This window comes from Haliaeetus albicilla, chromosome 5, assembly GCF_947461875.1.
Source record: "Haliaeetus albicilla chromosome 5, bHalAlb1.1, whole genome shotgun sequence".
Classification (NCBI taxonomy): Eukaryota; Metazoa; Chordata; class Aves; order Accipitriformes; family Accipitridae; genus Haliaeetus; species Haliaeetus albicilla.
The window spans coordinates 45,900,474-45,926,343 of NC_091487.1; the positions used below are offsets into that span (position 1 = coordinate 45,900,474).

The 25,870-nt window shown below is 48.3% G+C and overlaps 1 protein-coding gene across 6 annotated transcripts in view; it reads right to left on the reverse strand.

Annotated features, from left to right (window-relative positions):
* The window catches only part of PRDM11 (PR/SET domain 11), a 52,170-nt gene extending 40,466 nt beyond the window's left edge, over positions 1–11,704 (reverse strand). Inside the window, exon 1 of one of the 6 annotated variants that reach the window (XM_069784646.1) lies at positions 11,048–11,704. Coding sequence is in view for 3 of the 6 variants with exons in the window: in XM_069784643.1 (XP_069640744.1) it covers positions 10,464–10,742 (279 nt within the window). In the remaining 3 variants the exon portion in view is untranslated. Of the gene's footprint in view, positions 1–10,463; positions 10,971–11,047 lie in introns of those variants that run through there. The other 5 variants (XM_069784644.1, XM_069784643.1, XM_069784647.1 and 2 more) reach the window with 5 other exon arrangements.
* Between the last annotated feature and the right edge of the window lie 14,166 nt (positions 11,705–25,870).

Below are 25,870 nucleotides of genomic sequence, written 5' to 3' on the forward strand. Positions count from 1 at the left end.
AACACTTCATCAGAAGTTCATTTCAATTGTTAATCCTCATCACAGACAAGTTATATGTGAATCTCTCTAGTTCTGGGCACCAGTCAGCACTTCTTTCAAAGGGCCCTGCAACCCGGTGGGAAAGGCTGAAATACCTGGCATGTTGGGACGCTGCTTTAAGCAAATGGAAAGAATTGCTTCCCAGGTTAATGGCTGTAACAAACCTCACCATCTTTGGTCAGGACTGCCAGTTGCACTTCTTTGCCTTTGGCTTCTTCAACATAAATATATACCCACATTTATAAAGTTAAAACAAACAGACGCAAAACCCCAGTACTAAAACAAGATGCTATTCCACCAACATTTTTCTCCCCAAGGACGGAATAAGAGTACAAACAAGTGGCAGATGTAAGCCTTGCTCCTTAAGGTACTACTGAAAGGTGTTTGGATAGCAATAGTTGTAAGCACTGAATAAAAACACATACCTAGCAGAGCCCTGGATATGTACCCGTGCAGTATCTTCTCAACTTTCCAACAGTTTTCGTCATTCTTCTATGTAACTTTTCCAATTTTCTCTACATTACTTCAAGATGCTGGCACCAGAAAGCTATGCTGATATAAGACTGAGTCTGTAGTAAATATAAGGGTTACAGACATAAAACTACCTCCTCAGCCTGATTCATTACCTCCCCATCTGTGTGTCCAAAATCACGGTCGTCTTTTCCAGCTAGAACCTGGCACAGAAAGCTCCCCAGAGCCGCCTGCCCATTCTGATCCCCACGTTCTCACATGGGACTGCTCGGGACACAGCCCCCATTTGCAGATCACGTTCAGGACATACCTTTCCAGATTCATAACTCTCCACTTGTCTGTATAAAAATTGTTTTGTTTCAATGGCTCCATTTACCAAACAAACTACATTACTCCATCCTGCCCCTATCAATAACTACAATTCACCAAACTTGTTTCCTCTACACATTTTGCCAGTGGTGAGTCATGCTTTCTTCTGCATCATTGAGCAAGTGTCAGGCAGAATTGGCTTCTCCCTTACCCTCATTTGAAGGGAAGGGTCATCGAGTCTACTTTGCAAACGCAGTCTCCACAGATCATGTTGCAGAGACTCTTCTGTAAAATGATCAAGCTCTAGCTTAAAATAGCTGGATTATTGCTCCTCTCATCTAAGGAGGCAATGCCAGAGCCTTGATCTTTTGACGCTGAAAAAACATTTTCTACGTTCATCTTAAAGTTAATCCACAAACAGTTGATTTATTAGTGTGCTAATACTGTCCTTTAGCTTAGAGTATCCTTCATCCTCCTTACTGTTTATGCTGCCACTTCAGTTTATTTATTGGATGCTGACTCTCTATCAATCACTACCTTCACTTCCTAAGCCACCTGTACTTTATGGATCTTCTTTGGCATTAGATATTAATGGGGTTCTCATCACTGAGTTAACTGCCTTATGTACCTAAGTATATCACATCTACGGATCTTTCTTTAAGCCAATGGTAAGCTTCTCAAAAACCAAAATCAGACCTGTATGAGAAGTGCAAGACACCTTCCGTAACATCAAATTTCAAGCATGAATTACTTTATATTTACCCAGGATTGGTGTCACGCTACACAACCTATCATTTCCTGGACCATCCACTTGGCGATTTTCAGAACCGTCCCAACACAATCACTCTTCCAGTCTCCCGAATTTACTGCAATCCACCAAGACTGATTAAAAATGAACATCAGCAAGCTAGAGACATCCTCTCATTTATCCAGTGCTCCCTTTGTTTTAAGGGAACATGCTTTTTCTTAAGCACAGCTGCCAGCAAAACTTCGCTTACCCACAAGACCCATGCGGGTCCCTGGATCCCTACTTATGGGGCTCTACTTTTAGATAATCAACCTATCCTTTCCTTGCTGCGGGCCCAGATGGCAGCCTTGACAGCAATCAAGCACACACAGCTCAACAAAGGGAAGTTATGTTTGGGTCCGCAAAAGTTCCAAGTTTTTCATCACGCAGGTGCTTTTATAGAAAGCAGAGATGTGAATTTACTGCCCAAATGACCTACTCTCATCTGCGGACAGACAAAAAGGCTGGAGTGAGGAAGCGCTTGGTAGGCACGCAGCAGGCTGGGCCACTGCAGCGCTCCTGCTCTGCTGCGCTGGGAGAGGGAAAAGACACTGGAGCACCTTTAATGTTTTATAAGGCACGCGTAGGAAATTCAAGATGTCCCGGTTGGGTCCTGCCAGCCTCGCCGCGCGTCTGGGACCCTGCCACATAGCACTCAGCACCCGCCTGCTGCCCGCCACCAGCATCGCCCGGCCGCCCACCACGAGCTCACGCGCATCCCGAGGACCCCTGCGCTTGTGCAGGCTGGCCAGCCTAAAAATTTCCGTGGGTGAGCAACACCAGTGATTCACATATTTGAACACTGACAGAGGTAAAAAGGGAAAGGGGAAGGGAAGGCGTGGGGGTGGGCAGGAAGCAAACCCCAGACACTACTTTCTAAATAGCAGATGTGGCTATTCTGGCTAGCAAACTTCCACTTTAATTTCTAACCCACAGAGATGGGAAATGATTCATGAAAAATCAACAGGATAAAATTAGCCGGAAGGCAAAGAGATAATTCATGCAACCCAACCGTCATGGGCTGAAGTGCCAGCACTACCAGCACTGCCTGGCATTTCAGCCTCCGGTGCCCTTCAGTGACTGGCACCCGGCCAGCAATCAGCTCCACATATATTTCCTTAGTGTCTAAATTAGCCCCTCTGGAGAGCACATCCATCTTTTAACGAGACGGCATTTCACTCAACACTTTTCTAGAAGTTACAGCTTTTTTATTTTTTTTTTTAAAAAAGATTACCTGCAGTACTCTTGTCTTTCTCTTCCACTGCTGAATGTTTAGTGGTGTTAGAGGACAGGATGGGACAGACTGACAGGACGGACAGGCTTGCGCACACATCTGTAAGCCACAGCCAAGCTACGCACAAAATTCAAAGTGCCCCACCAAGTCAGAAAGCTCAGCGCATTTCACCAGAGCACTCTTTTCCTGCACAAAGCCAACAACGCGCTCAACGGTGACAACTGAGTGCTGGTCTGCCTTTATACAGACTGGTGGTTTTTTATAAGACTGCCCTTAAATTCCACCACATAAAAAGCATGAACCACAAAAGACAATTTCACCCTTGATACAGCCACATGACAGAAAGTTTCTTGAGCAGACAGTATGACTTACAAATCACAACCCCAAAGCTCTTTATCCCAAAGGCAGATGAGAAACCCCACCCCTCCAAGAGACCTCTAGACTTCCAGCAGGCACCTGGTTATTGATGCCCCTTCCCACCACCCAACTCAAAAGCTTCAGAAAGCAAACATCAAATTGTAAAAGCCTCTGCAGCACCAATAGCTCTACGCAGGCAGTCTCAGCTGCAGGGGGATCCCCATTCAATTGGGACCTGTGGGTACAGATGCAAAACAAAGATAAAATCCTGCTTTGGTACCATTTGTCCAGTTGGCACCTGTTCATTTCTGTTGAAGGATGTTACATGACAGTTCCTCTATGTTTGTTACAGTGGTTTCACTCTACTTGGGCTTCAGGACACAGCTTTACTTGTTCAGCAAAAAAGGAAAGAATATTTGGTGGGAAAACGAGAAGGTAGGAGCAAATCATATTTTCATTTGTTCCTCAAATTCTAACAAACTAGCTCAGTCCTTTAAAAGCACTAAATGAACACACCAGGCAGAACGAGAACAAATCAACTGTTCCACAAAATGCAGTGGAAGCAAATGCAAGAGCCATATTTATTTCTCCTCATTTGTACCCTCTTGCAGGCCATTAGGGAGATAAGATCTCACAGTACAACAGACATTATTCAGGGCTGGTAAATCTGTCTACAGGTTAGGGGCTCACATTACACCACTTGGATGAGTACTGGCTGAGCATGGGTCACACCGACCCCCTCTTCCTTGGGGCAGGCAGCAGTCCAGGTACTCCCAGTGTCAGATCTGCCAAGAAATCAGATATCCGTGTGCTGAATTCACCACCACCACCATTTGATCTGCACATTCCCTTCCATACAGGGAGAGGGGTGTTCAGACCCTATATATCCTAAGGCAGCTAACTACAAAAAAATTTCCCAGGGGCCAAGCACTTCTGGGCCATTCCTTCAAACCCCGCTCCTCAAGTGTGTCTTCTACATGAAGGTATTGGGTTGCACAGAAATACCTGGTCCTCTACACTACGGACAGTTTTAAAACACTGATTAGCAGAAGCATGGAAAGAGCCCAAGAATTCATTCAGTTCCAGTCCAAAAAGAAGAGGGAGCACATCACAGTGACTTCACGTATGCAAGTCACTGAGGGACTACAAAAGTTCACTGGCTACCCCAAGAGAATTCAAAAGCAACATTTCACCACCTAACTACAGAATGAGACCTAGTTAAAAAGAACCCAACCAACCACAAGTCCATCAGACCTAAAGAGGATATGTTAGCATCTGATTTACTTGGTGCTAGCTCTCAACACGTCCGGGAGACTCAGTAAGTGGATCTGCTTTCTGGAGGTACTGCCTTTGCAACAGCAACACAGCATTAGCTGGTGGCATCCTGCACTGAGGGTCAGGTACCGCTGCACCCATCCAGTGGGCCTTCACTACACGATTTAGGAAAAATCTCTCAAGGAACAAAGCAACTTACGCACATACCATACCATACATAAGAAAGTTCTCTTCCCAATCACCAAGGGAAGAGAAATTCAGTAATTAAAAAGCTTCTATTCTTCAAAAGCTGACTGATCTCATTTGAGCTCAAAGAAGATCATCTGCATGCCTAGGTGTGTACACATGACAACTCTAGAACGTATTTTATCGTTCACAAAAGTATGTTCATGTGTGATCAGTATTGATTTTTCCTTCAGTCAGTTTCCAAGTGTTTTCATTAATTTACTCTGAAGGGATAAAAGGACTGGACTCTGCAAACTGTGGCATATTTACCATTCACATTAGCCTTTCCAAGCACGAGGTCTACTACTTAAGGAAAGCAACAGACCACATGAAGTACTCCAGCAGCCTCAGAACAAAAGAAATGTAAAAAAGAAACCTACAACAGCAAAGCCCCGCAATATAAACAGACATGAGAAGTCAAGGTTTATCCAAATGAAAGGGATAGGAGTGGAAAGGTAATCCCAACCGAACTTACAACATCTTTCTAGGAAGATGCTATGTACACTTAGTCTGCTCACCTGTTTGAGCCCGCAGTTGAAGGACCACATTTAACTCCACTCAGCGTATTATGACACAGTTTATACGATACATTTTCAAAATAAAGCTTCATTGTACCACAAAGGAATGTACTGGACAATATTTCATGGCGGTTATCAGCCTGGAAACAGCTGATGTCCCTGATCAACATCAGCTCCAATTACCGGCCTTCAACACTCTCAAAGGGTGTTCACGGGGGGCCACGGGGGCTGCACTCAGGAGCCTGGAGCCCACTGTCCCCAGTGTGCAGGGATGACCTGGCTTGGGGACCGGCAAAGGATGCTCAGTGCATTGGCTCGCCACTGTGCAAGGCAGGAGCACCACTGGCTCATAGGGGTAGCTAATTAAAGCAATTCCAGAGCTGCTGCATGAGATAATCCCCCCCATCACCTCCCATGCACTTTCACCACTCTGTCCTCATACATCATCCCCAGGACCCACAGGCAAAAGCCAGCCCCCAGCTGACAGTGGCACAGGCAGCGTGGCTGAGCCACCAGGAGTGCCGGACCCAGCAGGGCTCGACGCCGACGCTTATTTTGGAACAGCAGTCCCTCCTCCGGGACAAGTCGCTACTGTCGAAGTAACACTAGCCTTGCTGAAAAGCCAAAGCCTAAGGAGGAGAGAAAAAAGGGGGCAGAGGAATGAAGCCATTTATCAGAGCGTGCTCAAATCGGACGACTTTGCTTACGATACCCTTCTGATGGGCCCCTTATTGATGGCTGTCCGTGACCGAGGGACTGCACTAAAACGGTCTTCTGCAGTACGCATTACTGATCTCTCTCTGGAGGCTGCCAGTTTCTGCAGCTTAAACCTTAAATTATATGTATAATGTTTTTACCTTCTGACTGCAGAGAAACCGTTTCGAGTCTGAAACGCCAGAGCGCTGCCTCCCTGCCTTGCAGAGAGAGGAGGCCTTTGAACAACAGCTCTCGAGGATACGAGCTCTCCTGCTCACACAAATGGACCAATGATCAGGAAGCACAATAGCAAAGCTTTAAGTGTCAGTATTTTTAATCGCTTGACTGTCTCTCAGCAGAAATGTAGGTTCTTGCAATTATGTGCAGAGTTTGGGACAGAAGGAGGAAAAATGCCAGTGCTAGTACCATCTTCACTGACTCTAGCCGAAGTCCGAAGCCTACGTGGTGAGGACGGTGACTAGACCACTAAAACTCCACATTGTAAACGTGATTCTAGATGCCAAGTCGAAATTGACCCCCGTCACCTCTGCTTTTTTCCCTCCTTGCTCTCAATCCTCCCGGTCTTTTCTATTAGTAGTGTAGTGCCTATCATGCGGTGGGCATTTTAAAGAAAAACTTCTCTAACACGGGATGCTTGTGCTGCTCTCCTCACCAGGTTTCTTCTCCATCCACCCTGGCTGCTCCCACCTTCCAAAGAAGCCACAGGACTGCTCTGTATTTTCCATCGCTCTTTGTTTGGCCTCTTTTACCTGCAAACTTCTTCCCTTTCCGAAGCACTTCTCCCTCACCTTCTTTCTGAAGATGCCAGGCAGGGTGACATGAACCTTTCTGCCTCTCACCTTGTCCTCTCTGCTTTTTCTCTGGGAGGTTGGACTTGCTACTGGAATCCACTTGCATGGCCAAGCTGAGCTAGCAGGGATTCCTAAAAAGCAACATTTCACTCCGCAGCTTTAAAAGGATCACTGCTCTAGAGGCTTTACTTAAAAACACCTTCAGCAGCAGAGAAGAGGTCACAGGGAGAACAGAAGAGCCTGTAAAATTTAAGCCTTCTTTAGTCCACTACTGCAGAGAGGTCAGTGCGAGAGGAGGCACTAAAGCTCTCTGCAGCTGCACAGGAGCTCTGGTCCAAGAAACTTCACCCTCTACAACCGAGCTTCATGCAGGAGCACTGTATAGAACCACTTGCGATACGCCACAAACATGACAATGAGGGGCAAGACGTGGAGTGGCAAAGCTAGCATCCCGCGGCGGTCCGGGAGGAATTCTGCCACTTGCTCTGTGCCTGTAGAAGTTGCACGTGTCGATCCCCCCTCACTGGAAACGCCTGTGCCTGAAGCGGCTCTCAGCCCTGGGGTCTGAAGGGCCCACGCTCAGGTGAGAGCCCAGATCAGAGAACTCAACACTGATGCAAGAAGACATGTCACGCATACCCGGATACACGTCCGACTGACTCCAGATTTCTTAAAATGCCAGAAAGCTGCAATCCAAACTGAGGAATAAAAGCGAGGTTTGCTTGTTTTGGCTTTCTTAGGAGAAACGGTTGTTCATACGTCTCGGATACACATGTTCCCAATGCAAAGTAGGCATCAAAAGTTCCCACCTGCATGCACACCACTGGGAACAAGAGTCATTACTTCTTACAGCTACCCAGCCTTGTACCTTCAGATCAAGTTTTAGCAGCTTATTTCTTCCTTCTGGAGGTCCCCCAGTTAATCTACAGTATTATTACTTGAGTGTCAATCAAAAAAAACCCCAAAAACATTTTGTCTTTGGGACTGTGTTTAGTTTCTCCATGCAAATTTTCACACACATGCCAACAGCCCCGGATTGGCAATAACAATCTTAAATATGCTACTCTGAAAAGTCATGAATATTAGGCAGTATTTTAAGAGCTCTGGAAATGGTTAGTAGCGCTTATAGTCAAACCAGCAAGAGAGAGGCCCTGCTAACAGCAACTTCAAGAATAAAGAGATAGGTAAAAGCACATACTTCTCTTGCATAAATGGACATGGGGGGGGGGGGTCAAAAAACCACAGCTTCGCTTGGGAATTAACCAGCATGAGACAGAAGTTATGAAAGGAAAAAAGAATATTAAAAAAAAAAACAAACAGAAGGATAAAGTGTACGTGGTACTCTTTATAAAAAGACCAAAGACCTCTCTTGCCTGGGCTTGTCATTTTTCTCCTCAATACACATACTTTTCTCCGATTCCTGACTCAGGGCGGCAACTTCCACTCACCGCAATGCTTGTGGCCCCCCGACTGCAAAGCCAGCCTGCTGCAGCGGAGCAGCCCTCCCGCTTCAGGCTCCTCTTGCAGTGTTCATGGACACAATCCTACCCCGCTCCTACCCATTTTCAGCAGGTCCCTCGCTTTCCAGTTAGGAATACGAGCAAACAATCTGCTCCCACCCCATCCCAGCAAGACCAACCTCGCTTCAGTACATCGAAAATAAGGTTTCAGACAAGTCCTTGCTTTTGTCCTTATTATTTAAAACCAGGTGTTACCCTCACAATAATCCTCCCCCTTAAATTGTCAAAAAACCCCAAGTAATCGCTACCAGGGACCAGTAAGGCTCACAGTGAGAGAGCCCCCCATAAACTGGCCCAGAAAGCACCGTGCTTCACGCACGGTCCACAAAGATGCCAGAGGAGCAACAGGCCGTTCTCCTGAAACCAGCAAGCTCCGCACCAAAACCATCGCAGAGCTGGGAGCCGCGGGACCTCCTCCCGCACGCCCCACGGACAGCCAGAAGGAACAGCAGCTTTTGATGGGACTCCCGGGCAGGAGGGAACAGCAGCTTCTCCCGGTCCTGCTACTCCACACCGCAGTGGGATCGGTCACCTCAGCATCTAGCCAAGAGCCAGGGCAAACTTCAGCATCTCCCGTGGCTACCTCAAATCCTCCCCGGGGAGCAGCACCAGCTAACCCGCCTTTCCTTCGCTACTGCAGTCCTTCTGCCGGCCGCACCAACAACCCGGACACTTGGAGCTCTTTGCAGACTTGCATGCGATTCCACAGCCCTGCGTCGCGCTGAACCGTTCTTTTTAGAGCAGGAGCACCTTCGGTGGAAGCACCCCTCGCAAGAAGCGGACGGTGCATCATCCGAACGCTTTTGTTTCTGACTGCAGCTCGCACGTGAAAACAAAAAAAAACCCAACCGCGCCGTCCTCATCAGCGACGCGCGCCTGTTGCGGGGTTTATACACAACACATGAGAAAGTTGGAAGAGTCATTTCCCTTTCCACTTTTCATGGCTTATCATCTCGGTGATTGCACAAGCGGAAATTTAGGGGACGCGAAGCCCAACCCAGGCAGCGTGCTCGCGCTCCACCCGTCTCACAGGGAATCAAACCTCGCCGGCAGGACCGGATCCAGGGGCTGCTGGATATTTGGAGCCGGGGCTCCTTCGCCGCTTAACAAAAAAAAACTGCGGCGCGCACCTGCAGTGCTGGAAAACAACCCTTTCTTACGGTCAAGTCGGTATTTTGTTTGGTTCGTTGTGTTGGTTTTTTTTTTAAGCTGGTTCTGCCAGTTCTCCTCCCATTAATGAGCAGCATTAATCACTGGAAAAAGAGGAAGCAACACCGAGCCAGCAGTTTTGCCCACAGGCCAGCTTTTTTTTTTTTTTTTTCTCTCAGGGATGCAGAAAGGGACGCTGGAAGCATTTTCCCTTTGGAATATGCTAAGGGATACAGGAATTGGGTTTATAGAAAAAAAACCACACGCTCTTCTGGAGCAGTTGCAGAGAAGCCAGAAAGATTCAGTAAGTTAAAAAAGCAAAGAGGGGGGGAAAAAGGCCCCGAAACACGCATTGGGTGACGTTTTTTCCACACGAGTCAACAAAGTATCCCGGCTAAGCGCTGCAAGGGCAATCCTCCCGTTGCACAAACCGGCCCGGGAGGGGTTTGCAGGCATCAGGACCGCAAGCGGGGTGCAGCTACCGCGGGGTTCCCGCCGCTCCGGGCTTCGCCGCGCCCCGCTCCGCCGCTTTCAGCGGCGGAGCGGGGCGCGGCGAAGCCCGGAGCGGCGGGAACCCCGCCAAGGAGATCGCCCGGTCCCACCGAACTAAGCCGCCGGCCACCGCCACCACAGCCGCCGCCATCCCCCGGGGAGGAGGGAGCGCCCCGCCCCGCCCCGCCCGCGCCCGCCGCCTATTGGCCGCCGGCCGCGTCACTCGCCGGCCCCGCTAACGGCCGCGGTGGAGGGAGGGGAGGAAGAAGAAGAGGAGGAGGAAGAAGGGGGGGGGAAAGATGAGGGGGGGGCGGGCGCAGCCGCGGAACGGGCGCGGCGGCGGAGGACGGGCCGTAGGGGAAAAAGGGGGGGCCCTACCTGTGCCCGCGGGTCGTCACCGCCGCCCCGCCCGCTGCGGGCACCCCCCTCTCAGCGGGGCACCCCTTAACCGGACCCTCCCTTCACGCTCTGGGCCGGGTCCCGTCGTCCCCTCACCCCCACCCTCTCCCCCCCCCCCCCCCCCCGCGCGTTGCGCAGCCATTTTCGTGGCCACCTTGGCTACCAGCGGGGCTGACTCACCTCAGCGCTGCGGGCGCGGAGGGGCCCGCCTCGGCGTCGGGGGGCCCCGCTCAGCCCGGGGAGGGAGGGGAGGGGAAGGGAGGGAAGGGAAGGGGAAGGGGAAGGGAAAGGGGGGGGGAGAGCCCGGCTGGCTGCGCCCTCCCTCCCCGCCGAGCCCCGCTGACTAGTCCCAGGCGAGGACGGGTCCCGGGGCCGGGCCGGGCTCCGCGGAGGCGGCGGCAGCGGCGGCTCCCTCCCTCCCGGCCGTGACCACCATCTTATTAGCACAGGAAATGACATGGAGAACGGAAGAGAGGGGCGTTCGGGGGCCGAGCCCGGGGACCCCCCGAACCGGGGGGGGGGGGGGAGGCGCCGCCGCCGGCCCGGCCCGGCCCGCTAGGGTTCTCCCGGGGGCTGCGGTGGTCCCGCCTTTCCCTCCAAATACCCGCGGTGGAAAGAGAGGAAGGGGGGGAAAAAAAAAAAAATTAAAAAAAAAAAAAAGAAAAACAAACCCCAAAAGCCGCACAAAGCAGGGGAAAAAAAAAAAAAAAACACAAAACGCAACAGAAAAAGCCCAGCAAACCCAAACCACCCCCGGTTCCCACCTCCTGCTCCGGAGCCTGCGAGTTCTGCGCGGAGCCGGCGGCGATCTGCGCCCGCGGCCGGCCAGGGGCTCGGGGAGGGGGGGGGGATTCTTAAGGACAAAAACCGGGCGGCCCGCGGGGGGAGCCGCCGGCCGAGGGGGCCCGGCCCGGCCCGGCGGAGCCACCGGGCTTCCCCCCCCTCCCCGCGGCCACCACCTGCCGCCGCCTCGGTGGAGCGGGGACCGCACCGCCCGCGCCCCTCGGGGCTCGCCCGCCTCTTGGTGGGGGGGGAACGGGGAGAGTGGGGTGAGACCTGCACCCCCCCCACCCCTACCGCGGCCCGGGGGCTCCTTCAGCGGCCGGGGGACGAGTCTGAGCGGCCCCGGTGGGGGGGGGACACCCCCCCTGTCCCCGCCGGTGCGCGCCTCTTATCGCCCGTTCGGAGCCTCATGCCCTTCTGCGAGCCAAAAAAAAAATAGGGAATGTGAAGAAGCGGGGTTTCCCTGGAGCTCAGAGCTCGGTCGTATTTCAGATTACAACAGCTCCCCCCCCCCCAAAGAAAAAAAAAAGCAAAACCAAACAACCCACCCAACGGCAACAACAAGAAACCCTACCCTCCAGCGCTGTGCAGAAATTATGGGCAACATGACGGATGACAAAAGTAGGCACAATTTAATAAACAGAGGAAGCCTGTCTCACCAATAAAACAAATTCTAAATAAAACCATCTGCAGGCATTAAATTTGAAACAATGCAAACTGTTTAGCTGCTTTGCCAAAAGAGGCGCAGCAGGGGGTAAAGAGAGGGATGGATAAATAGCCATAATTTTCCAGTTCCTTTGGTCGACAATGGGCTTGTATGCGAACAGGGCTGTGGTGACAATGTGCATGCCTGGATACTTGGAACCGCTTCCCTTTTTCTGCAGCCCTGAGAAATACCCTTTTCTGCAGTCCCAAGAAATAAAATTCTTTCCTAACGTCCTCCACCCTGAGGTGCCTACTATAAAAGGATGGTGTGGAGCTGAGAAAAATCGGTGACCGCACAAAGTAAAAAAGGACATAGCCCAAGCAAGGTAGAGGCCCACTTCTGCCATCCTGGAGCTGCTTCCACTGCCGTCGCCGAGAGTTTGGGGGGTGGCAGGACTTCAGGATCAGGTCTTGGTGTATCACTTAAGTTGGCAAAAGATAATTTGCCTGGCAAGACAGCAAGGAAGGTAATCAACTCGGGTTCAAAACAAGCTGGCTTTGCAAAGGCAGCCGGTGTGGCACAGATGATTATTCGGAAGTTCAAATGAGTATCATTCGTCAGATCTCCAGCTGTGGTATGCTTGTTGTGCCCCATTTCTAACCTCTGGGGAGAGGATTCCTACTCCGAGGGTAAGCATGCTGTGTAATTTTACCCCTTCCAGTAATCGCGGATAGATGGACTTTGAGGCACTTGCACTTGCCTGGGAAAGACATACCATAAGCTGTCAGCACCTTCAGACTCCTCAGAAATATTAGAGATCCTAATAGAGCTGCCCTAGTTTGCAGTTTCTCTCTGTGTGCTGAAATGTGTGAGAACGCTAAACTGGCAGCAAATACGACAATGGGCTTGTAAATATGATTGATGAATGAACCGGGAGAAAAAATAATAATTAAAAAAACAATAAAAATCATGGAAGTAATACAAATGCACACTGAATGCCATGCTAATTTGGAGTAATAGTTTTGTTGTAGCTGTTATAGTCTAAGGCTGTAAGGGCAGGCTCAAAGGGAGGCATAAAGCTTTTATTTATAATGAAAATTAAATATGTAAGTACAATATAAATAACAGCTATTATGTCTCCTTGCAAACACAGGCATGCTAATTTATTGGGAGGGAGTTGCCTTGTCTTAATGTGTGCCTGTTGTCTCTATACGTTTAATAGTCAGGTGTATTGGGTTTGCATGGCAAGGTTTTGGTAGCGGGGGGGGCTACAGGGGTGGTTTCTGTGAGAAGCTGCCAGAGGCTTCCCCCACGTCTGATAGAGCCAATGCCAGCCGGCTGCAAGAGGGACCTGCTGCTGGGCAAGGCTGAGCTCATCAGCGATGGTGGTAGCGCCTCTGGGATAATGTATTTAAGAAGGGGAAAAACCAACTGTGCAACACCAGCCAGAAGAGAGGAGTGAGAATAGGTGAGAGAAACAGACCCCCAGGTCAGTGCAGAAGGAGGGGGAGGAGATGCTCCAGGCGCCGGAGCAGAGATTCCCCTGCAGCCCGTGGGGAAGACCACGGTGAGGCAGGCTGTCGCCCTGCAGCCCAGGGAGGTCCACAGGGGAGATCTCCACCTGCAGCCCGGGGAGGACCCCACGCCGGAGCAGGGGGATGCCCAAAGGAGGCTGTGACCCCGTGGGAAGCCCATGCTGGGGCAGGTTTTCTGGCAGGACTTGTGACCCCATGGGGGACCCACACTGGAGCAGTCTGTGCCTGAAGGACTGCAGCCCGGGGAAGGGACCCACGCTGGAGCAGTTTGTGAAGAACTGCAGCCTGTGGGAAGGACCCACATTGGAGAAGTTCGTGGAGAACTGTGTCCCGTGGGAGGGACCCCACGCTGGAGCAGGGGAAGAGTGCGGAGTCCTCCTCCCCCTGAGGAGGAAGGAGCGGCGAAGACAACGTGTGACAAACTGACCCCAACCCCCATTCTCCATCCCCTTGTGCTGCTGGGGGGAGGAGGTAGAAAAAATTGGGAGTAAAGTTAAGCCCAGGAAGAAGGGAGGGGTGGAAGGAAGGTGTTTTAAGATTTGGTTTTTATTTCTCATTATCCTACTCTGATTTGATTTGGTAAGAAATTAAACTAATTTCCCAAGTCGTGTCTGTTTTGCCTGTGAGGGTAATTGGTGAGTGATCTCTCCCTGTCCTTATCTTGACCCACGAGCCTTTTGTTATATTTTCTCTGCCCTGTCCAGTTGAGGAGGCAGAGTGGTAGAGCGGCTTTGGTGGGCACCTGGTGTCCAGCCAGGGTCAACCCACCACATCAGGCAATAAAATCCCTGTGAAGAAGATTTTGTGTCTTTTCTGTCTAGAAACTAATTACAGAAGGAACACAGTGCAGACTTATACTCTCTCTGCTAAAATCTTACCTTTGGGCTTGGAAGGGCTCCTCCTTCCTCAGCAAACCAACTCCTCACTTATTAAGAAGACATCGGATTAATTTTTTTTTTAATGAGTGCTTCAGCACTTTTTTCTTGAGTTCAGCTCCCACTCCATCACCCACAGCAATTCCCCTCTGACTGCCGAGCTTTCAGAAAAAACTTTACAAATGGCAACATCAGTTAGGAATGAGGTAATTAAGTGTCAACTTTCCAGTATTAGACTGTCAAATCTCTTCCTGCATGAAATGCTGGATATTCTCCTGGAGAGGCAAAAGGGTTCTTCTACTGACGCTGAGATTTTAGCCAATGGTATAAAAAATAATGCGTGCTAAAGTGAATAGAACAGAATCCAGCTTGTCAACAGCTACGCTGAAATGGTCTTCAGAGCTCCAGATGCTGGGAGTCAGCAGGTACCTCCCTCAGCTGCAAAGTCCGACCCCTGCAGCAGAAGTGACTGGATGTATTTTGCGCAATGAGCATGTCATTCCCTAAAAATGCCCGGTGGCTCGGGGGCAACACTGCAAAGAGGGGGGGAAGGCAGGACCTGTGCTGGAGGTGGTGTGGTGGGGGACTGCCTCCGCTGGGGATGCCTGGCTGTTTAAGACAGGGTGCCCAAGGAAAGGTAGAAAAGCCTCCGGGTTCTTCTGCAAGCCAATGTGCACAGCAGCTGTCACGTTACTGAATATTCTCGCGTTTAAGATTGTCAGCATCCTACGTAACCACATCAATACCAAGAGGCTGGCGTCTGCTTCCCAGGCTTCGAGGAACGAGTTGCTTGGGGCCAGACTGCTTCTTCCTCCAGGAAAGGTCACTCGGTTGCAAGCTGAAAGGAAAATCCTACTGCCATTACCCAGGCAACACCTTTCCTGCACACAGAGAAGATTCAAATCTGCAGGACCATCGTGCTGATGCTCTCAATTAGTGCGAAGTTAGCTGGCTGTTAAGTCTGTTAACCAGCTTTTAACGTTAAAAACACTGGTAAGAAGCCACACCAAAATTAGGGACATTTCTCTTCCACACTGATGGGCTGTTGGATGGTGGATTGGAATACAGATTCTTCCCTTTGAAAATCTGAAAATGTCCCACAGAAGAAAAGAAAAAGGAAATTACATGACCGAGGAGGAAACTCGGCCAGAAACCCATAGTTACAAATGACTGTAGCAGGGTGGGACAGGCCCCGAAAGAGGCGCGGGGGAAGAGCTCTTTGAAGAGCGTGTAACTCTGCAGATCTGCAGCTTGTGTTTATTTCTGCTGTACAATAGAAGCGGCAATGACCTTTACCCAGCGGTGCTGTGTCTTTTTCCTCACTGTGCTGCATGAGTCTCTCACCGTTATCGGTGGAAGAATATGAATGCTTTAGCAGTGCAGTGCTCTCCGTGAATTTTACAGATGTCACTGGATTAAGCCTGATGAACCATCCCCCAAGGAGGCAGATAAACATTGCTGAGTTCCACTGGAAAGCAAGAAACTTCTGGGTGCAACCTTCTCCCCTTGTCTCTCTTCTCCGGACTGTGGCAGCCGTGCCACCATCTGCTGAGCCTGTCTCGAGAGCTAACGTGAGCCTCCTCAGCCCCTGGCCACAGCAGCTCTGGTGCTAAAAAGAGAGGAGGAAAAGGCACTGTTAGGGACAGCGGGGAGGGTGGAATGATGCTGCCTGGGGTTTGGATCAGCGTACAGAGCCAGGGAGCCCTCCCTGTGGAGCTATATGGGAATTTGAGGGCATGGTCTGATGATAAAGATGCCGTGATGCAGCGGGTAGGTAGAGCCACTCCAGCAGGTACGGTCCCTTAGGCTGGTACTGCTGCCCTCTCTGAGCTAGCTGGCTAACCCTGCAGAGAGTTAGCCAGGCCATTGCCAACACCAGCAAAAGGAGGTGGTGGGACCGTGCTGTCGGGGGAGAGGAGGAAAGCCAGACCTCTCCCGTGGCAAAAATGAACCACTGGATCAGCCTCAGCATCCGTGCCTCCGAGGCAGTGTGGTGGGTGGGTGCTGCCATGGTTGCCCAGCCCCGTCTGTGCTGACAAGGCTGTTTGCAGGCCATGAACTGGAGCAGAAAGCTGAACTGGGTTAAAAATAACCCACCAAAAAAAAGATCCAAGCTGCTTAATTATTGTAGTATTGGTGCATGCATGTGGATTGCCTTTTACCCAGATCGATGCCTGTATCTCGGGCTGCAGGGAGGGCAGCGGGAATGAGCACTCAAACCGTAGCCAGAAACCCAAAGATTAGATCACCTGCCCAAGACCAGTCCTGAAATCTTTTGGACCAGACGAGGCGCATACAAATAGTGCCTTTTTCAAACACCGGGGTTTGAGAATTTGCGCTGGTGTGTTTTTAATGAATAATCAGAACTGCTTTTCCATATGAAATGGCCTCTCTGTAGCTGGCCCAAAGACTGGAAAGCGAGGAATGTCTCTGCTCACAAGCACTTCAAAACTTGGTGGTTTGTTTCTAGGCATCCGTCACATGTTTTGGCAGTCCATAGGAATGTGCACTTCTGTATATCACAAGCAGCTACCCTGTCTGGAGCCAAATAACTTGTGTGTAACTATAAAGCTGTCTTTAAGAAAGACACTGAATTCTCATCTGAAGAAATCAAGAGATGAAGAGTTTATCTTTCCCTTTGTCCTTACCCTCCTCATTATGAATGTGGACTTGGATTCTCTGTATGAATTTGGCTGCATCCGCCTTCTAGCTACTGGTTCTTTTTCTGCTTTTCTTTATACTTCGATACATTCTTGATATTTTCTTCTTAGGAAGATACTAGCTGTGCTGTAGCCTAGTCAACTCAAAGTATTTCTTTCTGGATAAGTTAACAAATTGATCTCTTTAAACCTCTCAACAACAGACATTTTCGCCAGTCCTTATATCGTTTTCCTGGCTTTCCTGTGAATCCTGCTCAGTTTTTCAACACCTCATTTAAAATAGGGTTGCCTGAACTGCCCCTGGCAATCTAGGGTCCACCTAAGCAAAACCACACACATATATACAAATTTCTTCTTTACAGCTATGATTTCAGGATCGCCCTAGTATTTCGTCATGTCATGACACTGCAAGTTCCCCGTGAACTGTTTGTCCTTTTACCCTTTCCAAAGCTGCCGTTCCCCAGGGGATGTTCTGTCACTCCGTGGGAATGCCCTGTGCCTGCACCGCCGTGCATGGCACTGCCCGCAAAACCCCTTTCTGGGAACAGGCCCATGCTCCTGACATCAAACACTCTCAGATCAGATAGCGTAACACCTCCTCTTCCCTAGTTTGCTAATCTTGGTGTCACCTGTGAATTTTATCAGTAGTAGTTTTATATTTAACTTTCTGGCCGCTGATTAAAATCCTGAATAGGTTAGATGTAAATACTCCTTCTTAGAAAGTCCTGCCACATCACCGTTTTTGTTTGCTGGGGATTCTCCACCAACAATTTAGATCTGAGATCTGAAAGGAGCCAGTTCTTAATCTAGTTAATGGGTGCGTTATTAATATAAACCGTGCTGTTCTGGATTGATTAAAATGTCATCAGTACCAAGTTACCAGGTTTCTGTAATGCTGATAATACACAATTTATTCCTACCCCAGGGGTACAAAATCCTTGCATTGGCTTCTAAACTGGAGAGAAAAGGATTCTTCTCTTACACACAGCTACGCGGGTTTCATCTGTTCAGGATATGCCAAATTTGAGTGAGTATCCCAAAGGCGGGTCCCTCCATGCAGCTGGCATAGCGGGACCCTGCCCGACCCGCTCGTTCCCCGTGCACGACTGCGGGTCCAGCTCGGTGCTGGGTGCCGTTCGACAGCCCGCTGCGCCGACGTTTGCTTCCCTCCATCTGCACCCCAAGTGGCAGGACCCCAGTACCCTCTGCTCCTCTGTCCCATGGGACCAGCACATTGCTGAGGAGAGAGCTGGGAAGGCTTTCAGCGCCCTCCCAGGGTCCACGGCATCGTCTGTGGATGATGACGGGGAGTTCCAGATGCTGCTGTGCCTCGGCTGCCGATCCTCTCCTGGGGATATTTATCAGTCCGCTGCTAGTTGTTTATCTATCGCAGTACCTTTGAGGCTGAGCTCCTGAGCAGGGGAACACAGTTTGGGAGAGGCTGTCGTCACTCCAGCCCAAGTCCTGCAGGGCATGTTGTAGTTTTGTTTCTCATCGACCTTTGCTGAACCCGCTACCCGCTCTTCTTACCAGGGAGTTGCAGCTACTCCCTGCTGCTTTTGGGAAAGCTGGAGAACCGCCTTTGCTGCTTGCTTCATCGCGGGAGGATGGCCCTTGTCAGGCAGCTTTTACGGTTTGACTTCAAGACAGCCAGACGCAATGCCTCCTGCACACATCATTTATTAATATTTCATTTTACTGGGGGGGGCAGGGGGGGCGGGAGTGTTGCCCTTCCAGAAATGCTTACACGGTATGTTACAGACAGTCTGTGCTACAGTTATCTGCTAGCTGATGTAATCCTTAACAGGCTGTTTTATTAAAATAAGTTAATTCAACTGCACAACCAGAGCAGAGAGCAGCAAAGCAAACAGTTCCAGCAGATTTTCACAGGCGGAGCCGCTGCCATTCTCTGCTGCACTGACGTATTATGTTACGGGCACTACATCATGAGAATATGATCTATAAATCTCAGGATTCTCTCTTCCAAGTTAGAGACGTGTAGATCAAAATTAGCTCTGAATTAAAGTTTTACTTAAAGTAACCAAATTCATCTACATCGAATAATTACTTACGCGTGGTTTTGAAGTCTTAGAGAAAAAAAAGACTTTTGTAGCAAGTAATATTTCGCCTGGGTTTTTTTGCAGTCCAAACCATTTCATGTTGTTCTAATGCATCGGTGTCTGAAAACGATTGTGACTGGAAGCTAATAACAAACAAAAAGCAAAATGACTGTCCAGTCCTTATTGTCTGTAATGAGAAGAATATTGGATATAATTACAAGCCTTTGAGTTTTTTACTAATCTTGGCTGTTGATAATAGCATAATTGAAGACAATCAAATTGCTTTGTAAAAAGAGCATTCACTTAAAGGGCAACACATTGCACTTAACTGTAGTATTGAAGAATGTAAGGGGAAAATGGCCTTTAATTTTGCATTAAAAACAGGATCTGAAGAAAAACAGTGGTAGGGAACTACAGTGTTGCCAACTCTCATGACACTTGGTATTTTCCTTAAAGCTTCTGAGTACATGGGTTTCTCAGCTTTCATTTTAAAAATAGTGCTTTCTTGTCCTCTGGCTAAGAGGTTGCAGGAAGCTTGCGCTTATGTACAAAATATGTAAAGATTCCTAAGCTCGAAGTAAATAAAAGGCACCCACCTTTTTATTATGACTTTAAATGTCATGATTTTAAAGCTAATTCTGGTTGCTCAGTGGCTGGCTTTTTTTTTTTCTGAACTCTGCAGGCTGCTAGCGCTCCTGCCTAATGGCAGTGTGTGTAAGTCAAGAACCACCTTTTTGTGTTCTGTGTTTGTGCAGCACCTGGGTCATCTTACAGTGTCTACATCTTCCATGAATACCAGTAATTATAATGAATAAAACAAGTAATAACAATGACTATGATGCAGGGTATTTTTAAAGTAAAACAAACTACTGTATCGGAAGCAAGAACACTAAAAGTGTTCAAGGTGAAGAACTCCATCAAAAAAGTCCCACTGAGCTGAAAACAGTGTTTCCGTGGGTAAGACTTGCATGGATAAGGTGTTTCAAAAAGTAACTTTTTTGAAAAATCAGAAAAGGTTCTTTTCTCATTTTCTTTACCTTCTCTTTCTTAGTACATGAGCTTCATTTTTAGGTGGGGCTAAAATATGGTTTTGCCCAGTGAAAGCTTTAGTTTCCCCCAAAGGCTGAATGCTATTTTCCTTTAGCTAGTAACATTGTTAATGCCTTGGTTATCAAAGAAGAGCCTGTTTGGCTAAAAGAAAGTGTCAAAAGTGGTTTTAATAACTATTTCGTAAAAATAGATACAAACTGAAGATTAAATCAGTAAAAGCTTTGGAATATTTTTTTTTTTTTTTTTTTTTTACCATTTCAAAATTAGAACAGCTTCAACACTTTAAAAAATTTCACCCAAATGCATTTTCACGGTTTGATCAGTTGTAAGAACATGTGGGCAAAGAAATGCCTTAAAAGTATGGGGTAGATTCAGTGGATTTTCCTACTAAGAATGTTTTTATTTTATTTTAAATTTCCACTATCAGTTTCATCCAGATTTGTCTGAAAATCATTTGTCTCATGTTTTTATAACTAGCCCTTCCAGTAGGAGGAAAAAATAAGTTGGAGGGGGTTTTTTCCCCCCAATTTACTTACTTTGTGAATATGATAGTACATTGTGTATATTCCCTTTCATTGTTTCCCCAGTATGGGCACTTAGGCAACTTCCCCTGTTTGTGTCGGTTTTCATGCTTTAAAGAAGAATTGAGAAAATGCCCAAGCTGACCCACAAACCCTTGCAGATATAAGCCTCTATTGGCTTCGAATCACTTTTTCAAACTGGCCGGTGCCAAAGGTTTTGAGCACTCTTCTCGTGGACCTGCATTCCTTGCTGTGTTGGCTCCCCAATGTCACTGAACTGAAGAGTCCCCACCTGGACCAGAAATCCAACTCCATCCCCACCACGGAGCCAGGGCTCCCGGGAAGATCCTGATATACCTGTTGGCTTCACTCACCGCGACTTTTTCACGTGGAGGCATTGCCAACGGGCCGCCTGCGAGGATGCTCCATCCCAGCCTCTTGCTCTTTCCCGCTCCGTCGGACGGGGATGCAGGCTGGCTCCTTCCTAGCAAAGCCCATGTCGTCGCTGTCTCCAGACAGGGCAGACGCCTCTCCCGTCTGATCTTTAGATTAGATATAGGGAAAAAAGTCCTTTACTATGAGGGTGATGAGACACTGGAACAGGTTGCCCGAAGGAGTTGGGGACGCCCCATCCTGGAAGTGTCCCTCTCTCATGATCAACGCGTGCTGATTTAAAACAATTTATGCAGGAGGCATCTCTGGCAGTTTCTAAGCATCTCCTTTGGGGTTATTTCCTTTGTATCTAGCTGGTTGTCAGTGCCATTTTAAAACATGTTTTCTCCTTTCCAATTTCTTACTTGACATGCTTATTCCAGAGGCAAGTTTTTATTATTTATTATTTCATTATTTAATTTTTTAATTATTTGATAAAACTAGAAATTTTTTTAATTTCATATAGAATGCAAAAATCTCTTTTGAGAGTAAAAATCTTTTTTTTTGGCCTTGCAGTTGTCAGAAATGTGTGGCTGCTGCTGCTTTTTACTTTGGAAAATCAGGAATTAAAACAAAGGATGTCAGAAAATTAGCTATTTGTTTATGCAGGACCTAGATTAAAACCAATTTTGTTTTGGGCTGCTATAGAAATTTCATTACCAGTTCTCTCTGGGCCACTCAGTTGCCATCACTACCAATAGACAAAGCATAAGGGAGGAAATGGAACGTTAAAAAGATGAGTCCACTCACTTTATGCTCCATTAGAAACACATTAAATGAGAAACAGAAACCATCATGTTTGCCAAATAATTAAAAAAAAAAAAAAAAGATATTTTAAACAAAACTGGGCTTTCTTCAGGCTTCCTGAAGACTATACAGGCAGAATAGTAGCTTTAGAGTGGGACCTCGCAAGGCTTTCCCTGGAGCTCCTCCTTCACCTGAAGGACAGCAAGTGTAGTATTCCTCCCGCAAAGGATGGAGTTGTTTCTCCTTACCTTTGGTGAATCAGCAGGTGGAAATCGATTTGTGAACAAAGTTGTGTCTCTAAATATGGGGTTTTCCCTATTTTTCCTGCTCAAGCTCATTTCCAAGCAAGACACCTACCTGAGGATGGAAACCAAGCCAGAGCAAGAGGGAATTGTCAGGAAGGTATTTTGGGACTGGGACAGCCTGTACCGGTGAGAGAACAATGTGGAGTGGAGGAGAGGGGGGAAAAACACTGAGAGGAGAGGGAAGGGTGTGGAAATACAAGTATCCCATCGCATGGGAATGCTGAACCCGGTAAAGCCCCTTTCCACCCAGCACCGCTGATCCTTCAGCAGCTGCCCAAGTGGGAAGCTGGCTCTTGTTGATGTACCGTTAACTTTTTTCCATGTAAACGGCAGCAAATCAAAATCACTTTTCTAAGTTCTCTACCTTTCTTCTGCCATTAGTTGGCTCTGCGCAAGAGCTGCTCAGGTGGTTTGGATATGTACGTGCTGCAGTCACAGAATTACACACGGTGCCAAGCGGAGACTCCTGAGCTGGCCTGGAGCTTGCTAACTCGAGCAATAGGAACAGCCTGTGGCAATGCAGAGCCCAGTAAGGGCTAATAAGATACCTGACAGCTAAATGGCTATCAGAACACCAGCTTGTTATTTCGAAGCTAATTTCAGCACCTTTATACTATAATACAGTCATTTCTATGCCATCTTCCTTATGAGCATCTGATATGATTTCCCTTGTACCACAGGTTAGTGGTATATCATATCATATCATATCATATCATATCATATCATATCATAACATAGTGCTCCTTCTGGTTTTAAAAACAGGAGAATATGCACTGTACTTCAGCAGACATATAGTGCCCAAATATGGCAGGCCTGTCCTATTTTACATTTTAAGTTGTACGGTTTTCTTTGTTAGCTTTTACTGCTGGAAATGAGCTTTGGGCAACGCCTTTATCCATGGGGATATAGAGCCATCAAGTACTTGGCTTTACTGTTTTCACAAAGTTTGTTGTCCAGAGCTCTGTTATTGCACTGTTTCTCCAGCAAGGGGCATAGGAGATCTTCAGCTGAAGCCTGAAGCCACTTCGTGGCTTGCTGGGTTCTTGGCAAAGCTATTTCTTGAAGGCCAGAGAGTGCACGTTTCTGTGTGTTTCTGAGCCACCTAGAAGGACTGAATCAAACGAATGATCAAGAGACGTTGGCAGGCTGCTTTTTGACGCTACCCCCATGCTATCATTTACACCAGTTTGGGTCAAAGACTGGCAGATTTGGAGTAGATGTGAAAATGAAGTATTCCACTTCTATTACTGTTTATGCATTTACAGGCTTCCTGGGTACTTGCGGTGGCATAACACATCCCATTTTATAAGTGTGTATCTTAAAGCACAATTTCACAGACGCTGGTACTGAAGGATGATATCTTTCCTCTCGCTTTCTGAGCAGCAAGCCGACCTCCGTAGCCCCAAAGCAGCTGCAATCCCTCTCAAAGCCATGTCAGTGAATACCGTTGAAAGCTTTGGACGTTCCCACTCTGAGCAACATTTCAAGGGAGGTTTGTTTCAGGTTTTCCCTTCTTCAGGTCCTTCCAGCTCCCTAGTGACACATTTGTGCTGGAAAACACCATCACCAAAACCAAGGACGCAGGCATGCGTTACCTGCTTGCTGGTTGCCTTCATGTGCACTGTCAACAGAGTATAGTGTGTATCGCTCAAATCTGGATGACATTGCAGGGGTGATGGGGGAACTGCAAAAGGGCCAAGCATCTCTCTGCCATGCAGTTAGAAGCACTGGGTTGGGTGGCAGAGGAAGGTACAGCCTCAGCCGCTGTGATGAGTTTGTTGGTATGGAGTTGGCATCGCTGAGTGAGGGCTCACCCAGGACCTGCAGGATAAACCGGAGCCAGGCTGCTAAACTTCTGCATTTCTGCTGCCAGCTGTGGTATCCAAGACATGGTGTAACCACCCAAATTCTGATCCACAGTACCATGTAAGAGTCTGTGCAGGGGAAAGCAGAAGGGTTCAGCCAACAGCAGAGCTGGCAGGTCTGCAGTTGTGGCTGGTGCTATCACTTAACAGTTCCCAGGGTAAATCTCACCAGCCCTTTTCCAGGATGGGGGGAGATTTCCTGTTATGATGCTTTTTCATTTACCCTATTCAAACTTGGCTTCACCTGTCACTGGATGGAGAAGCTGAACCTGCTCTTTCCAATGCCTTGATCCTCTCTGGCTTTATACTACTGTCTCCCATCACAGCCACACTGTGAGACAACTTGGACCAACTGACTGCTCCTCTGTAGTCCCAGAAAGGGCAACTTTCTGAGCAACTGCTGAGAGAGGAGAGACCGTGCAAGCAATAGTTATGGCAAAAGAATAAGGAGCATCGCGACTGACTGATCTTCGGCTCCCCGGGGGTCAGACCGATTGCCACAGTTAAGTGGGACACATTTCTCACTCTACTGGAGCCTCTGAAATGGAGGGATTTGTATTGTTTACTGAGATTCACGTGTTGGGCACCGGCGCTGCCTTAGGTTCAGTAACTGCTTGCATTTAATCTTTCCATCAAAAGCTGAGAAAGCTTTTTCCCTAGGCCTGTTTATCTCTCCGCCTGGAGAAGCTGATGTAATGGGTAGATAAGTCAGCCCTCATACCCAGGAGGGAGCAGGGAAATTGCATTCAAAGGAAAAAAACTATATTTGGAGCTTGACAAGAGCAAGTATCAAAAGAAATAGGAAGTGTTCACATACATGAAAGAGAGCAACGCATCTTCTCAGGCAGTGCCGCACAGACACACATGATTTCCTTGCACCCCTCCCAGTGCTTAGGAAACTTGAGGGTTTCTCTTTTCTGTGCAAGTGCATTAGCATACCTCTACATGCAGCCTTTTCAAGTGTCCGGGTCTTCCTCCATTAGCAAAAGGTACTCACGGCGTCATGGAAAAATGGGGAAAGTACCATCTTCTTTCCCATGTCTCAGTGCACAACCTCTGCCTCTTCCGTGGCAGAATCTGCAGTAGCCATATGCTACCTACGAAACCTTGAGCAAGGAGAGGGGATGGTCACTATGGGTTCAACCCAAACAGTGGGGTAGAGGCAGGCAAGGGTTAATCTCACCTGTTTGGAGTTTTAGGCTAGGGACTGAAACCAAGGGTAACCTATTTACCTGTATTTATCTCTGGTTTAACCAGTGGGCCCAGGTCCAGACATTCTGGTTTATGAGGGAACGTGCAAGGTCAGATACCCGTGAGAAGGGTGGCTGGGAGAAGAAAAGGGTCACATGGAAGGGTAAAGACCCCCGCCTAGCTTGAGAAGTGGCCAGTCTCAAAAACCAGAGGAAGTCTTAATGCTGAAAAAAGATGTGACACCAAATTTCTGCCAGTCCCCAGAGGTTCTTGTGCATGGATGGGCTGCTCTCCAGCCAGCACCGACTCTGCACATTGATGTGGGCTGCTTGGACTTTGCTTGGTAATAGAGAACCAAAATCCCAACTTGTCACCGTGTCCATGTCCTTCCCAGGACACAGACCGCTTCTCCCACTGGCTCAGATCATGCAATGCCCAAAAAGATCCGCCTTCTTCAGATTCATCTCAGGAACCTCTTGAAACAAGGAGAGCTTTTTTGAAGAGCAGGTCCAGCAGAAAAATTGCCGGCTTTTCAGCTGCCCACCTTTCCCAGTATTGTGGGTCTGGCCAGTATCTTGCACAAACACATGCAGAATTACCCAGCAAGGGCACCTGCTTGTGTATTAAAGACCACACTTTCCCTCTGGTCGTACCAGCTCTCTGGCAGCCCATCGTTATTGCACTGTCTGTGTACATGCTCCCACTCTGCTGATCAGAAATACTGTTTTCCAGAGGGCAGTCTTTTCTCTGTCAGTGTAACCAAAACTTACCTGTGTAAATATACAGACTTCATTATTTACCACCCTCCAGGCAGTGGGAGCTGAGAAGTTTGCAGGCACCAAATTTAGGTTCCCTTCTGGATTGCTGCTGGAGTAAGGGAGAGCAGCAGGTCAGGAATGCACCTCTACAAAACCTCT